This window comes from Pagrus pagrus (assembly GCF_965226575.1).
Source record: "Pagrus pagrus genome assembly, chromosome: 16".
NCBI classification, from domain to species: domain Eukaryota; kingdom Metazoa; phylum Chordata; class Actinopteri; order Spariformes; family Sparidae; genus Pagrus; species Pagrus pagrus.
Genome location: NC_140200.1, coordinates 4945476 through 4961152, shown reverse-complemented (window position 1 = coordinate 4961152; position 15677 = coordinate 4945476). Strand labels below are relative to the sequence as shown.

The window sequence follows — 15677 nt, the reverse complement described above, 5'->3', positions numbered from 1 at the left end:
CTGGCGGTGTAAACACCAACACTTCTCTGGTGCTCTAAGCTCCGAGCTTGAATGCTAGCTGCACGGCTAAGTGAGCTAGTTAGCTAATGTCAGCTACAGTTGGCAGCAGTTAGCGGCTTACCTGGTTACCTGGCCAGTTCTTACATATTGCACCTTTAAGAGCATCAAAAGCAAATGTTCCCCTTCAAGAACTGGCTGTTTTATTAATCACGCTGTTGTATAATTATTACTAATGCATTAACGTGTCAGCACAGTTTAATGTTGTAAGCAATTCGAGATGGGGCTTTCTTAGTCTTCAACGTGTATCATATTTGATGACTTGATGATTTGTACATAATTGTGAAGATAACCTTTAAACATAATCATGTAATTGACTGAGATAAGTGGAATATTTTCTTTTGAAATGTGAATTAAGTTCAGAAAATGGAAATACTGAAACTACAAAATTCCTCAAAAATGTATTAACTGACACCTGTGCTCCCCCTGCTGAGACTAGTTAAAGTGTTTACAATGAAAAACTGTGTTTAAAAAAGATTTTAAACAACTTTTGCGCAACTGTGCAATTTACTTACGTTTGGTTTCGACCTAAAAGCTGGCTCAACTCTTTTTTATATACATAACGGAGGAAAAGTCTGGCCTCAAAATGAAGGAACTGGGCCCCTAGAAGAGACTTCCGGGTCAGTTGTAACGTCAGTGTTTTACCGCCCTCTGCTGTACAAACAAACAAAGTTCACGGACTATTTAGCTTCTGTGGGATTTTAAAGACATGATTAAATTGTTTTTTTAATCTTTATGGAGAAGCGAAAATAAAACGTGATTCCATCATGTAAAATCAAATGTCAGAAAATAAATGAAAATATAAATATATGTTCGCGAGTCGCCATCAGATATTACGTAACACGGCGTATAAAAATAGCTTCGTGTCTCACTGGGAGTTGTAGTTTCTTTTGCTTCGAAGCCGACCGCGCCTGCCACCTAAAGAACTCAAACTCCCGCGATGCCACGGGGCTCGCCTAAGCCACTAACTGGTGCACGCCCACGTTAAATAAACCCATCGACAGTAATCCTCACTGTACACAGCGGAATCCTCTGCGGGTATTTTCTGCCTTACTTTGAATTTCCCTCAAACATAAAGCGCAACAATGGACAACTCCGGGAAAGAGAAGGAAGCCATTCAGCTAATGGCCGACGCTGACAAAAAAGTCAAGTCCTCTGGCTCCTTTTTGGGAGGGATGTTTGGAGGGTAAGACAGCATTGCACCAAAGAACAAACAGCTAGCAAGCGTTAACTGTCGGCAGCAAAGTTGGCACGCAGCCTGTTTCTATGTAGACCATTCAGTATGTTATTAACGCGAACTAGCAGGACATTAAATAAGTTTAGTTAGCCGTTAAACCAGAGGGAGACGACACGTGACATTCAGTGTATTCATTCCTGTGTATCAGTTAGCTAAGTTAGCTGTCATTATCATTGTAAACAAGCCAGCAGATCACGACTCTCTCCTAGCATTAGCTTGAGAGCTACGCAGTAGATTGTATTTAGCTTTAACTTAGAAGATATCTGCATTGTCTGTCTACTTATTCTGTTTCCACCAAGTCTCCGCCTTATCCAGGGTGACGTGTATGTAAATATGTGTTGTTATATTGTCTGAACAGTTGATTTATTTACGCTTGCATCTCATTGAATCTCCAGGAATTTATTTCTACACTCAAGAAAGACCAGTTTGTGTGAAAAGCACCCTTCTCAGAGTGAAACCCCAAACACACTCTCCTCAGACATAACGTCATAATCCCCAGGGCAATGACCACGACATTATTGCTTTCGACCCAGGAGTGTTCATAACATAGCTCAATAATCATGGTAACTTTCATCAACACCAGAGTTAATCCCCGAAACACATAGACCAGAGGTCTCTGAGAGGATGAAGGAGGAGGGAAACCTCTATGCTAGGATTCTTGCTGGAGGTTTTAGTAGGCACACTCAGCCTCAGTTCCTTTCAAATTAAGATTTCAGATATTTATTGACTCTATACCCTGATTACATGGTATGTAATACAGACTAGGGATGCAACGGTTATAGATTATGATGGTACGATTACAGTTTGACCCTAGTTTCACGATTAAAATGCATTATTGTATTTCACAAGGCTACATATGCAGTAAAACACGAGCATTTCTATTTACAGGCTTTATCTTATATTGCCCCCACATTGGGTTTTTTTTTTAACAGTCGCTGCCTTTCGGAAACTGAAACAATACAATAACCACATAATACAGAACAATATAATAATTAAAGCTGGACAGAAAGTTGTGTTAGGGTAAGAGCATTGAAGGGTGTTTGAATAGGCCCAAAATACATAATGCCACCGGCAGTCACAGTGACTCAGTCTTTTTTCCCACAGCTCTGTCCGAGGTGACCCCCAGATGTTACGAGTCGGCAGTTCTTGCACGTGATAACTCTTGGCAGGCTTTATGCTAGGAACTCTGTGGCTGACCGAGCCGTGATGTAATCCTCTGCCATGATTGAATGGCCAGAGTATTATTACAACTCCAGGGAGCTCCCAGGGGTCCACTTCTTGTCATTGAGGGAGGGAGATCTATAGTGCCCGTGTAGAGGGATTTATATAAGCCAGTCCAGCATGTCATCTCCCTGAGAAATGCAAAACTGGAAAAACTGGAGGACTGAGAACCTTCATCAACCAACATCTTGGCACTTTATACAGTCTATCATCCTGTAGTGCCATTTAGGTATAATTTATTTGATAGAACTTCAATACGTAGGTCAGACTTGTGATTTTTGTCATGGAGCCTGTATGAAAATATATTAATTTGTGTGCATCTGTTTTCTTTTTGTTTCCTTTCTTTGTCTAGAGGACATCACAAAGTGGAGGAAGCATGTGAGATGTACTGCAGAGCTGCCAACATGTTCAAGATGGCCAAGAACTGGAGCGGTGCGATAAGCTCTTTTCTACTAAAGATAACAAACCTATCAATTTCAACACGCTTGAGAAGCTGTAGGATTATGTGGTTGATTTTTTTTTTTTTGGCACTATAATTGCACAGCGCAGCACTTGTGAAGGTGCCACGAGTAAAAACGGGTGGAATTATGTGCATAAATCAGAGTGTAAGCTAAATGCAAAGTGTAGAGGATGTGTGTGTATAAAAGTTTCTGTGCTTCTATTATCCCCCGTCTGTCTTCAGCTGCTGGAAGTGCATTTTGCAAGGCCGCACGTCTCCATATGCAACTGCAGAACAAACATGACTGCGCCACCAGTTTCATCGATGCAGGAAATGCCTACAAGAAGTCTGACCCTAATGGTAAGACTGTGTGGTCACTAATTAGGTTGAAACCTAATCTCAAACCATATCTCACAGCATAGTGCCTGAATTGTTATTTCCTCTTTCTCAACTCAATATTTGTACTGTTGACTTCACAGTAGCACTCAGAGGAGCGTTATTGTTTTCATTTATCATATTCCACGATGTATTCATGAACACTGTTTGTAGGAAAGTTGACTTCCACATCTAGCTGTGTGGAAATGCACACGGGACATGTCCTCTTACAGGAAATTAGTCAAGCCTCTAGAGATAAGTCAACTTAGATATTTATACTGGAGTACTATTCTTGATAACAAAAACAAATTATTTTTGGCAGAAAATCAGGGCAGTTTACTACTGAGTCTCTACCTCTCTGAGCCTGTAGTTTAAGAGTTGTAGTGTAGTGTAGTGTAGTACTGTGCTATAGTTATTGCCCTTGAATTGCATGGCATTTACCCTTAGTTGATTTATAGTGCTCTTTGTCCTTTCTGTGGTTCATTTAATATTCTCCTAAATATAGATTTTCGACATGGGTCTGGGGGATGGTAGCTCGCTGATGTGTTTGTTTTGTAGAAAGAAGAGGAGAGTCTTGCTTGTTTGTTATTTCGTGTTGTATTTTACTGCTCGTACTAACACCGGACTGCATGCAACATACGATTTGAATTTTTCACCTTGTTGAAATAACTCAGCATGTAGACTGATGCAGAATGAGGTTCTGTTAGATCTGAACTAACATGTCTAACTTTCCCATCCTCTTTCCTTCATGCTGCCAAAAGAGGCAATCAAGTGTTTAAATGCCGCCGTCGATATATACACAGACATGGTAAGATGAGCATAGAAAGTGTCCATCTATGTTCAGATCCACAACAGCTCATTTGGCCATATCATATTTCATGTTTATGGCGGAGAAGTGTTTGTTGTGACTTCCTCTGACCTACAGTATTAGTTCTGGATATCACATCATCTAGATGAATGGAAAATCTTGATACATATTAATGTAGTAGACTCACCCAGATTTTTTGGGGGGCTCATATCAACATAGTCCTAGCCCACAAGTGTGTTTTTTTAATGCTGAGCCCTTTATCAAATTAGCCTATTTGTTATTTCCTTGTGGCGAGGATTATTTTTCAAAAGCTTAAACCTTGTAGACGTGAAGCCACAGGCAACAATGTGACCTCGCCTATCTGCACTGACGATGTAGCACAGCACTTTCATTGACTTGAGAGGCGTCTGTGGATGGATCCAGTTAGTAATGATTTCTCCTCCTCCTCCTCCTCCAGGGAAGATTCACCATCGCAGCCAAACACCACATCGGTATCGCAGAGATCTACGAGTCTGAGCTGGTGGATATCGAAAAGGTAAAATTACACGATCAGAGCTTACACAGTCTGCTAACACCACTAATAATGATTATAAATTCGAACACTATAGGGCATATTTGTTTGAGTTGCACAAAACCGTATTTGTTGCTTTTCTCTTGTAAAGGCTATTGCACATTATGAACAAGCAGCAGACTACTACAAAGGAGAAGAATCCAACAGGTACTGTGCTTACTGTTTCTTTTACTATCTGAAAATACTCTGTTATCAGTCTTTTTCAGCTCTATGATCTTCCTCTTGCAGTGATTTCAGTTTTTCTTTTTAGATAATTCTTTTCATGTTAACACTTGACAGCAATGCTGGAGAGCTTCTATTCCAACCTCACATGGCTCTTACAATACACAATCAGAAATGCTCTTGTTCAGAGAGACTCTTCATAACAAGGAAAGCACAGCTGTCACTAATAAGCGTATGCACATGAGCCAGCATGCAGAACACCTGGGCCCCAGAACTGACAACATGGATTGCACTCATTATCGTTATTAATTACACCTGCGTTTCCCTGCTATGACATGTCAAAATATCCGCAGTGGAAACGGGCCCGTCTGCATAATTACATGAGTTTGCTGCTTTGATTAGCAAGGCAACATTTACCAGGCTATTGAATTGATTTCAGGGACCTTGTCTTTCATGGTAGCTAAGAGTTTGCCACATTTTAAAAGTAGTCATCCTTTTTTTTTAATGTTAGAGAAAGTCAGAATGAAGACATACATTTGCATTTATTTCAAAATAAACTTGTCGTAGTTATCTCTGTCTTGTGCGTTCAGCTAAGAAACTAATATGCAGGTTAAGTCATATGCATGTCCTGACAAAAGATGCTTAATTTTATATATGTCTGGATAAGGTACCTTTTAAAGTGTTTGAAATGTACTCTTAAAAAGCTGTGCAAACTCTCAGTATGAATCAAGAGTTGTACTCTGAACAATAGGTCCATTTTCACAGAAGACATGTTTTGACACGTCACAGAAGGAAAAGCCCAGAAGTAACTAATAAAGTCAATGATGGCTGATTTAAATTTCCAGTGGCTGCCTCAGTTTCAGGATCCTGGTCACACCATCATGACTCACCGGGACTCCTACATAAAACAGAGCCATTGTTAATGCTGTTAGCTTCACCCTTTGCTTTTCCTACTATGATAAGTCTAAACATCTGCTGTGCTCCGAGCTCTGCTCCATTCTTGATTCACCATTTCATTTTTTAGCGTCACATTTAAGTGAACCGCATATTCCAAACTTTTGAATAATGGATATCACATACTCCAAATATGTAGCTCTTCTAGTTTGTTATACTAAATGTGTTGTTGTTTCCTTAGTTCTGCCAACAAGTGTCTGCTGAAGGTGGGGGCTTACTGTGCTCAGTTGGAGCAGTACCAGAAGGCTATCGAGATCTATGAGCAGGTGTGTACTTACCTGTATGTGGTGCGTCCATGCTTACCCTTCCTCTATCAACACTGATCTGGACATATCTAATACATTTTGTATGATTCATCTAGGTTGGAGCCAACACGATGGACAACCCCTTGCTGAAATACAGCGCCAAAGAGTACTTCTTCAAAGCCTCCCTCTGTCACTTCATTGTCGACGAGCTCAACGCTAAGGCGAGTGTATACCTTTGTGGTTCAGTCCCAGGATTTGGGACGTGGGAATGGTGGTAGAATTTTTAACATGTTGTCTCTCCACAGATCGCAGTTGAAAAATATGAGGAGATGTTCCCAGCTTTCTCAGACTCTCGAGAATGCAAGCTGTTGAAGGTAACTCGATGTGAAGAACTCTGAGGAGTCTTGATGGCTTACTTTTCCCCTTTAATTTATTCAGTTTCTATGAGTAACCCACTTTTTTTTTTTGTCTCAACAGAAACTTCTTGAGGCTCATGAGGAACAGAACAGCGAGGCTTTCACAGACGCAGTAAGTCTTGTATACCCTGAGAAGGTTTTCAGGCTTTAAAACAGGAGCCCCGCTGCTTCAGCCCTTGTAGTTTTGTTGGGTCCCTCGTGTGTTCAAGGAAGTTGAAGGCTGGATCTCAGGTACCCATTCAGTCTCTCAGGACTGTCTGTTTGTGTGGTGCTGGTACAGACTGGAGTGCATAACTGAAATTTAGCTGAGCTCCTGAAAGATTTTTCAAAGTTAACTCAAAGTCAGTGAAGAGGAAAGAGTTTTCTTTTACAGCATGATGTGCTCATTGCAATTTTTATGTCAGAGGTTTGGAGAAATGATTAGGAGCACACGGAGACTGGTGTGTCTTTCTATCTTATGAGTGGGTGCACAGTTGCTTTTGTACAGCAAAGGTGTTGGTTCATTGTCGTGGAAGAGTTTATATTCTGAGATGATAGCTTTCTTCTATATTTCAAGAACTACTTCCCAGAGAAAACTGCCTGTTGATGCCAAAATTGGTTCCTCTCAGTTCCTTCCCAGTTCTTTGTGCTTATATTGTTCAAATTTGGTGATTATAGGTTGGGTTGTTTGTGGTTCTTTGTTACAGCCGCCAGATGGTGGACAGGATGGAAAGTGATTTTGTTTATTTTGTCAGATGATCTTGAGTGGAGTGGTTAGGACATTTTTCTGAATGGCTTCAGGATCAGAGGAAGAGTGGTGTGATGGTGGGAAATGAGATCATCTCACATAGATCACGCTCTGCAGATCTAGTATGGTTTCTTTTAATTTGTTTGTTGTCTCTGGTGACAATCGCTTACTAAACAATGACAGATTGGATGTTTTGGAGGTTTTTTAACATTTTTTCTCTGCGGTAAGAGTGCGGATGTTGAACTCGGAGCTGTGTTGTCTTTGTGTAAACAGCTCAAGAAGGGAAATCCCTTATCCCAGAGCCGACAGTTTACGATGTGTATCACTAACCTCAGGGAAGCAGCTAAAAAGTTCCCGTCTGGGTAGGTGAGTCTGTCAATGATTCGGGTGAACAAAGGCATTAGGCAGAAAGAGTAGAGCTTGTTGTTGATCCCTTTTTAGATTTCAGCTTGAAGCGCTTGTCAATTAAATGTCCCAGTTCTTCACGTTTATCAGTGGTGAGTGTTTAAAGAAGGAAGAGTTGTTATTTCAGAAGGTCGCCGCCATGTTGAGTTGCACATCAGGTCTTGTGAGATCAGGAATCAAAGCATTACCCTTCACTGAACTGTATGTTGTGCAATGTCCTCTGGAAATAACCAGTAATGTGTAACAACTTAAAATAAGTGAGCAGAACCTTCCAACTGTAATTTCGGGGGATAAAAAAGCATATCTCCTTGTTCCTTTGCCCGCCTGCAGGTAAAAGAGTTCGACTCGATCTCACGCCTGGACCAGTGGCACACAACCCTCCTGCTGCGCATCAAAAAGACCATCCAGGGTGATGAAGGGGATCTGAAATGAAAGAAACCCAAAGGGCTGGAAGTGCAGCACAGAGGGACAAATCCATCACGCATGCTTTCACACACACAGACACTCGCACACACACACTCTCTTTCACTCCTCTCACTGTGTATAGCATCCGGAGATGAGTGTCCGCTGACGATTTTGAATATTCCACTGCTCACTGCTACACTGTCAGAGTACTATCTTTGCTTTCCTTACGAGCCTATCTGGATCTAGTCAGAATGTAAATGCTCTCGCCCTCACCTCTGTCTAGAGGATTGCTGCATACCTTTTCAGCTGAAATCTGTCCTGGAGGGATTTCAGAGCGGTATATTGTATTGAAACTGATGTTAGTATTGACGACAAGCACTGCATGTTTTGTACAATTATTGTTCCTAGTCATTTGCGGCTTGTTTTTTTATCCAGTTTATTATTAATTACTTAAACAGATTATTTAAATGTTTCGGTTTCTTGTACATACGATGTTCATGGCGTGTATGGATTTCAAGAATGTTCCATTATCTTAATTTTTTTTTATCTGTTGGAGTAGAAGAGAAGGGAACAGATCAGTGTCATTATTGTTCTGAAAACTAAAGTTATTAGAGCAACAAAAAAAGTGATTTTGTTTCCATTTTTATCACCAACGGGGAGAGACTCTTCTTGAAGAAGGGCAATGATATGCACAAACAAGTGTAGACTGTTAAACATTTCCATCTAATCGCAGACATACACATTCATTCTTACTTTACTTTAGTAGGAGTATCTGTTGCTTTAGGATTCGTTGATGTAATAATACTTTGGATGTTTGAATCTGTAAGCTGTGATTTATAGTTTGCCTGTGGAAAATGTATTTTTGAATCAAAAGCACTGAGATGGAAACCCTTACTCCTTATTTCCAGGGATGTAATCTTTGAGGGTAATGTGCATCATTAGTCACTCATCTCGTACCGTGTCGTGATGTGAACTCCATCATCGAAGGTTAACTGCCGCAGTGCGCCTTCCTAATGGCCAGTCGCTAAGCATGTCATTGTGTATAGTTCAGTGTTGTGTTACATTCACTAGTGTGAGCCAGACCAAAGTTTTTACAAAAGGGTCAGTCGCCCTGCGTATCCAGCTTCTTCCAGGTGGAATGACAATGGACCTTGGATATGATCTGTATGCTTGTGCGAATGGACAATAATAAAGATATTATATCCCAGCTGTGCCGTCCTGCCATTGACCTTAGTTAATGTTCTTCCAACTGCCGTTAAATCATCTTTTTGGTCCATAATCCTACATTTTCATGATAAGACAAGCTTCTAGGTAGTACATTAATTATATTAACACCTCCAAAGGGGAATATTCCAGTACTGTTCATGTATCCAGTGAAGAAATCCTACCTACATTAAGGTGTACTATCTAAGATTTAGCCACCTGTTGAATTTATACTTTGAACAAATAGGGGGCAGCATGTCACCAGTTACTGCTAAATGTGTGCTGTACATCCATGACTGTAGCTGGTAGAAAACAGGTTTTCAGTCCCCTGGCTAACTAGTTAGCATGCTAACTTCATTAGATATCTCTGCAACACAATGCATAGATGTCAGACTGTTGATAATTTTAGTCATTTTCTAAATGATGATTAATGTTCCTAAGCCCATCAAATTGATTAATTAATAAAAATTGGTAGCAAAGTAGGCTTGCTGAACTTTTGTTTTCATCATGTTTGTTTTTACACCATTTAAATCCATTGTAGATAGAATTTTGTGAGTTGTATTCACAAGACTACTGAATACTAAGAACTGATATACAGTCACATTCATTTATATACCTTTATCTGTCTTTTCCATTCCTGTTGTGTGTCATTCTTCCTGTTGCCCTTTCAGACTGTAACCTGATACTCAAACATGACCATTTGATTGGTGGAGCCTTTTGGGGTGATGACTAATAATAATAAAATAAATTGACTTTATTAGTCATCTGTTACAGTGTATAGTAACCTACTCTTGACATTACTGTGTTAGGCCTTTACACAACAGTGATACCACTGTCTACATTGTTTAGTATGCTTTCTCATTCACACATACCACTCATAATGTAGTCAGCCAACCTATTAGCAACTGACTGAATTTGCGATATTGTTTTGATGGCAACATTTTGTTTTTACGAGCCATAATACATTTAAACAGCCTAATTATTTTTCCCTGCGACAAACATTCAGAACTACAAGTTTTATGATGAGAAGCAGCCTTATTAAGTGATTTCATGCAAGTACCTGCTGAACATAACATACCGTTTGAAACACATCTGTGGTGTGGAAACAGCTCCAAAGCGAGTGCCAGAGTTTTGAAGGATTTAAGCTACTGCATTTACATTCTGCTCATCGTAAATCATTAGACGCGGTTTGCAAAAAATATGCTGCCATTACAGAGGTGAATGGAAAGCTACTGGAGGATTTACTGGGAAGCTGTTCTGCAGCTGCCAGTGACTCCTGCCAAGGCCCCCCAGACCATCCTGCAGAGCAGTATAGTTGTAGCTCCTCCAGAATACTGTGTGATGTATGTGGAACAGATGGCTGATATTTATTAATGTGGTAAAAGGTACCAATCCTGATGTTATTTTTGGCATTATATGTAAAAACTTAACAGTCACACTCATTATATTTGTATTCAATATAACGTGCTGCAATTTGCCCTTTTCAAGACATTTACATTATTATTTAATTAATTAGATATACACTAATCTCACTAATGCCTTGTTTATGGCTCTAAAACATGTGACTAAAGCAATTTGTTAGGAATTTTTTAATAAATACCATGACATTTCAAAAGTGACAAACACTGATCATCACATCCAAGTCTGTTAATGAAACACTGGACTTAAGATCATAATAATGATGAAACACCACATGGTCAGAACACATTGAGACACTGCTAATGCCAGAATAAAATAACTGATTTTAAATTTCCTACACGCAGAAGAAATGATTTGTTCACATGCATTTTATTACACGGCGCCTGGAGCTGGAGCCCCTTCAGATTCAGCAAATGGGTCGTCTTCTGTTCTCTGCTGTCCAGCAGCCGTTTGTTCTTTTCTACAAACCTCATCGCCAACAATCACAGTCTTAATATCAGGCTGCAAAATCTCCGTCTCTGAAGTGGCTTTAGTCTCCGAGACTGGAGCCAAAATGGTCTGTGAGGCGGCAGCTTCCAGGACGGATGACGTAGAAACAGTTGGGATCACTGAGACCGACGCCAGCGTGCCGTCACAAACAGGAACTGAGAGAGTGGGTACAGACAGAGAGATGGTGGACGCTTCAGAGGACAAGGGGATAGGCTGAGCCATGGACACTGGTATAGAGAATGGGATGGCTGATCCGTCTATGGAAATGACACTGGCCCCTGTGCTGTCAGTGGTTACAATGGGCTGGATCTGGGTACCAGGTGGCATCTCAGTGTGGATGACAGTAATCCCTCCAAGGGAGCCGTGGCTGACCAGAGCAATGGCTCCATGAGTGGTCCATTCAGAGGGGATGGTGACTGGCTCAGTTGGCACCACAATGGAGTCACTTTGGATTTTAGCAGGACTGCCAGCAGCACCAGTACCAGCAGCAGCAGCACCACCACCACCACTTTTCCTCGTGGTACTCTTTTTCTCTCCTGCTCCTGTTTTTTCGGTTTTTCCCTTAGTGGGGGTTTTGGGTTTCTTGTCCTCCACATTTCCCTCCAGCACCACAAGATAGGTTTTCCAGGGAGCGTCTGAGTCATGAATCTGAATGCGAGAAGAGCTCATGTTATTTCCACAGCAGTGTGATGTGTCAAAGGACATTAAACACAACTTATCTGGTGATAAACATGCATAAGTAGTTATTGTACAAAAGTCTATATTGTAACTCAACAGTGTATCCATGCAGTTGAAAGTACCCTGTCTGATATTGTCACTACAGTCATATAAGCACTGCTCACCATAGTGTGCCTACGAAGGGTGGACTTGTCTGTGAAGGTGCGTCTACAGAGGCCACACATGTAGGGTTTCTCCCCTGTGTGGATGCGCTGGTGCCTCTGGAGTGCGTTGAGCTGGGTGAACTGCTTGTCACAGTCTTTACAGCTGTACGGACGCTCACCTAACAATCACAGGGAGGAAACAATGAAGCGCTGGATAACACCCAAGTACGATTTAGACACGAATAGAGGAGAACAGAAGAGCGAAAAGTGGTTCCTCAGCTGTAAAAGTAGATAAAACCTCTGAATTAGTGAAAGCACATACGTCAATGCTTTGTTGAATTACCTGTGTGTATTTTTAAATGCTGGTGGAGGGAATTCCTCTGAGCGAAGCCTCGGCCACATTGTTCGCACTTGTATGGTCTGGACCCAGTGTGGATGTTTGAGTGGTGTCTCAGGTATTCTTTAGATGCAAAGCTCTTCCCACACGCTTCACACATGAAGGGTTTTTCTCCTAACAGAGGATTAAACAGCAAAAGAACAACATTGTCACTTTTGGTCTGGTATGTGTAGATAGCCTCATTTTCAAGGCCCACTTTATAAAACCTTTTTTTTTTCTTTATTATCAGAGACGGGATGGGTGGGGTCTGAAATCTGAAGAGTTATGAAATTATTTCATTTTCACCTGTGTGTGACCGCTTGTGATAGGCCAACATGTGCTTCTGGGTGAACCGGGCATCGCACTCGTCACATGCAAATGGCTTCTCTCCTGTGTGAGTCCTACAGGAGTAAAACAGACTAGTTTAGCCCTCATCTGTTCATACATATACATATGTTATTAGTATGTTATGCTAAAATCCAGGTATTTGTCACAGTGAGGCGGGATTAAGGATTAAAACCTGTCACAATCCTGCCTTTCTTGAGCATCTATACGCCACTCTAACAAAAGGATCATTTCAGCAGCCATCATCATCACTGATCCCTACCTGCGGTGCATCTTGAGGGCAGAGTTCTGGGTAAATCGGGCCCCACAGTCGGTGCACTCGAATGGCTTCGCGCCTGTATGTGTCCTTTCATGCAACGACAGGGCGGTTTTAGAGCTGAGTGACTTTCCGCAATCGGAACAGACGTGTCGCAGATTGTTACGTTCGTGTACCTGAGAAACAGCAGCATAAATTATCGAGTCAGGAAAAATCATCCGAGAAATGTTTATTCATGCATAGTTACATGTATTTCATCATGGCAGTAATACTGTGGCTTCATTGATCCTCACCTGTCTTTGATGGCGGACAACATCCTTCTTGCGTTTGAAGGTCTTTGAGCAGGAGTCGCAGGTGAAGAGCCTCTCAGTACTGTGGACGTGCTTCTCGTGGATCTTCAGGTTGCTGCGGTTAGCAAAGGTCTGCTGGCAGGTCTCGCAGCGATAGATGACATCTGCTTTCACTCCATGGTACGTGCTGGCCGAGAGAGCAGTAACAGGTTACAGCAATATCAGAACACATGGGAGCTAAGTGCTGACCTCACTGCAGGTATCAATCAATACATTAAACCCCACTAATGTTTCCTACCTGATGTGCTTTAAGTAGCTCCTCTCATAGTGGAAGGTCCGCTGGCACTTATTACACTGGAACTGGGCCTTGGATGTCCTTTTTATTGTCTCCTTGGACTGTCCCTCGCCGTCTTCATCGTCCTCCTCCTCCTCCTCGTCGTCGTCGTCCAGAGATAACAAAAAGGTGTCCTCAGCATCATTACTCTGCTCATCCTCCTCACCTTCCCAATCATTCGCATCACAGATCTGCATTTCCATCGATGACTCGTTTCCCTTCTCTTCCTGACTCTCTGGCGGAGCCTCGGCTTCAGTCCTGCCCTCATTCTCATCCGTGTCTACATTGCTAACTTGGTTTTCATTGTTAATATCCTCTTTTTTAGTGTCCAAACGCCGCTGAAGGACTTTCCGGCCAGCCAGGCTCAGTTTTAACACCTTTCCCCCTTGTCTCTTTTCATCCGTTACAGTGTTCTTTGCCTTACATCTCTTTGAGATGACTTCTTTCTCCGAGCTCTGTGGAGAGAGCCGCCTCTTAAGAGCTAAGCTTTTAGGCTGCTTCTTCCCTTTGGTCCTTTTTTCTTTCTTGGCACCATACAGGTCATCTTCATCGACAACCTCTGATTCAGATGTTTTCTTTGCAGGATTTTGTAGGATGCCAGCACTCATGGCCTTACCACAAACCTCTGCCAGGTCCTCACAGTCCAAAAACTGTGCCGCCTGAAGAACATCACCAATCTTGTCTCTGGCAACTTCAACCTTACCAGTGTAGACAAATTCCAAAAACCTGGAGAAATTGTTGGAGGGCATATTTGAGAGTGACAGTTTGTCTCGGGTGGCATCTTGAGAGAGAAGGATCTTCTTGAAGTAGCCACTGGATGCTGCGAGCATCACCTGGTGGGCCTGAAACTCCTGCATGTCTCCCTGGTAGTCCACCTGCACTGTGACATCACTGAGCTGACCCTGCAGCCTGAGCTCTTGCAGAGAGGCCAGGAGGTTTTCATGGTGGGACTTAGAGGTGAGCTGGATTACTTGGACCCCCATGATTCATTTGTGCTGCTGAAAAAATACAAAAATGGGGGAATGTTGACTTCTAATGCTTACAGCAGTTGTTATTCATTGAATGTATGAACACACTCATGCTTTCTCTTCAGTGATCAGACTGTATTTTGGAGAATCCTGAGTGTGTGGCTCTTGTGTATCATCATAACTGGGGCTACTTCTAGGTCAGTGAACGTTGCACCTAAGCTAACCCTGATAACGTCTACTTGGAAGTAAGTAGCTCATATTAAGCTAATGCTTGGGTGAGTTTGTTAAAATAACTACTCCTTCTGACATAAAGTGAATCAGAAAAACCTCAACCCCCGGTATAAAGTCTCTCTGCCACGACAACAGACTGACTAGCGTTATATTTGTGCGCTTTTTGCCTCGGTAATGTTCACTGCTAACACGCTAGCATCACAGACACGATGGCTACGTTAGCTAACATCAACTGTTGGCACAAAACAAACAGGTTGAATGGAGGATACGTTGAACCTACAGCACACAGAGCACAGTGAATGGGCGAACGTATGGCAGCCAGCTAACAACACATCAACACGGAGCAAGTTTTCTTACCGTAAGGTCGCTAAAATGGCAGCCCTTCACAAATGCTCCGTACAGCGGAGGGTATTTCCTGTAGAAAACGGCACTTGTCTTTTCACTCGCCGACATCCGGTGTCGAGATGGCTGATTCGGGATCGGTTTTGCATTCACGGCCGTGTTTAAACGGTGGAACTGGAGACGACAACTGCTGCTCCTAGGTCAGTTTAACAGGTTTATTGACTGTAAGTGGAAAAATAGCGCCTCGTTCATGTTACCGTTACCCTGAGGCGTTTGTAGCATCACTGTCAAGCTAATTTAGCTAGCTGTTAGCTGGCGATTGATATATGTTTGGCTTGGCCTCACTTTTCTCCAAAACACTGTAAGTTCCACTATCATTTTATAAAATATACACTATAAATATATATAAACCAGTTTTGGGCAAGTTACGTCAGATTACGTATTGCTAGTTACCTTCATTTTAAAGTAATATGCCCAAAAAACCTGTATAAAATAATGAAATACCGTGTTGCATTCACTGTCTGAGGTTAAACTCTGCTTCATTTCCTTTATAACTTGCAAACTAAGTGTGACTTAGTTTG

General features: G+C 41.8%; 2 protein-coding genes across 2 annotated transcripts; one reads left to right on the top strand and one right to left on the bottom strand.

Annotated features, from left to right (window-relative positions):
• Positions 1-1030: 1030 nt before the first annotated feature.
• Positions 1031-9229, top strand: napbb (N-ethylmaleimide-sensitive factor attachment protein, beta b). Its single transcript, XM_084378407.1, has 11 exons — positions 1031-1243; positions 2868-2947; positions 3198-3314; positions 4091-4137; positions 4595-4672; positions 4800-4855; positions 6006-6090; positions 6186-6290; positions 6375-6443; positions 6547-6597; positions 7948-9229. Exons 1-11 carry the CDS (start codon positions 1143-1145, stop codon positions 8047-8049), a joined length of 891 nt encoding a protein of 296 aa, XP_084234533.1. The 5' UTR covers positions 1031-1142; the 3' UTR covers positions 8050-9229.
• Positions 9230-10799: 1570 nt separating this feature from the next.
• gzf1 (GDNF-inducible zinc finger protein 1) lies at positions 10800-15331 on the bottom strand. Its single transcript, XM_084377204.1, has 8 exons — positions 15112-15331; positions 13520-14553; positions 13225-13408; positions 12938-13107; positions 12637-12731; positions 12298-12465; positions 11976-12133; positions 10800-11781 (listed from the first exon to the last, which is right to left on the bottom strand). The coding sequence occupies exons 2-8, from the start codon at positions 14536-14538 to the stop codon at positions 11017-11019; spliced, it is 2559 nt and encodes an 852-aa protein (XP_084233330.1). The 5' UTR covers positions 14539-14553; positions 15112-15331; the 3' UTR covers positions 10800-11016.
• Between the last annotated feature and the right edge of the window lie 346 nt (positions 15332-15677).

Bases quoted from the DNA above. Each gene is read 5' to 3' on its own strand.
- gzf1 (XM_084377204.1), bottom strand. From the start codon at position 14,538: ATGGGGGTCCAAGTAATCCAGCTCACCTCTAAGTCCCACCATGAAAAC. The intron at 13,409-13,519 runs GTAGGAAACATT...TCTCTCGGCCAG, and splicing joins AGCTACTTAAAGCACATCAG to CACGTACCATGGAGTGAAAG. The intron at 11,782-11,975 runs GTGAGCAGTGCT...TCTCGCATTCAG, and splicing joins CCCTTCGTAGGCACACTATG to ATTCATGACTCAGACGCTCC.
- napbb (XM_084378407.1), top strand. From the start codon at position 1,143: ATGGACAACTCCGGGAAAGAGAAGGAAGCCATTCAGCTAATGGCCGAC. The intron at 3,315-4,090 runs GTAAGACTGTGT...TGCTGCCAAAAG, and splicing joins CAAGAAGTCTGACCCTAATG to AGGCAATCAAGTGTTTAAAT. The intron at 6,291-6,374 runs GCGAGTGTATAC...GTCTCTCCACAG, and splicing joins TCGACGAGCTCAACGCTAAG to ATCGCAGTTGAAAAATATGA.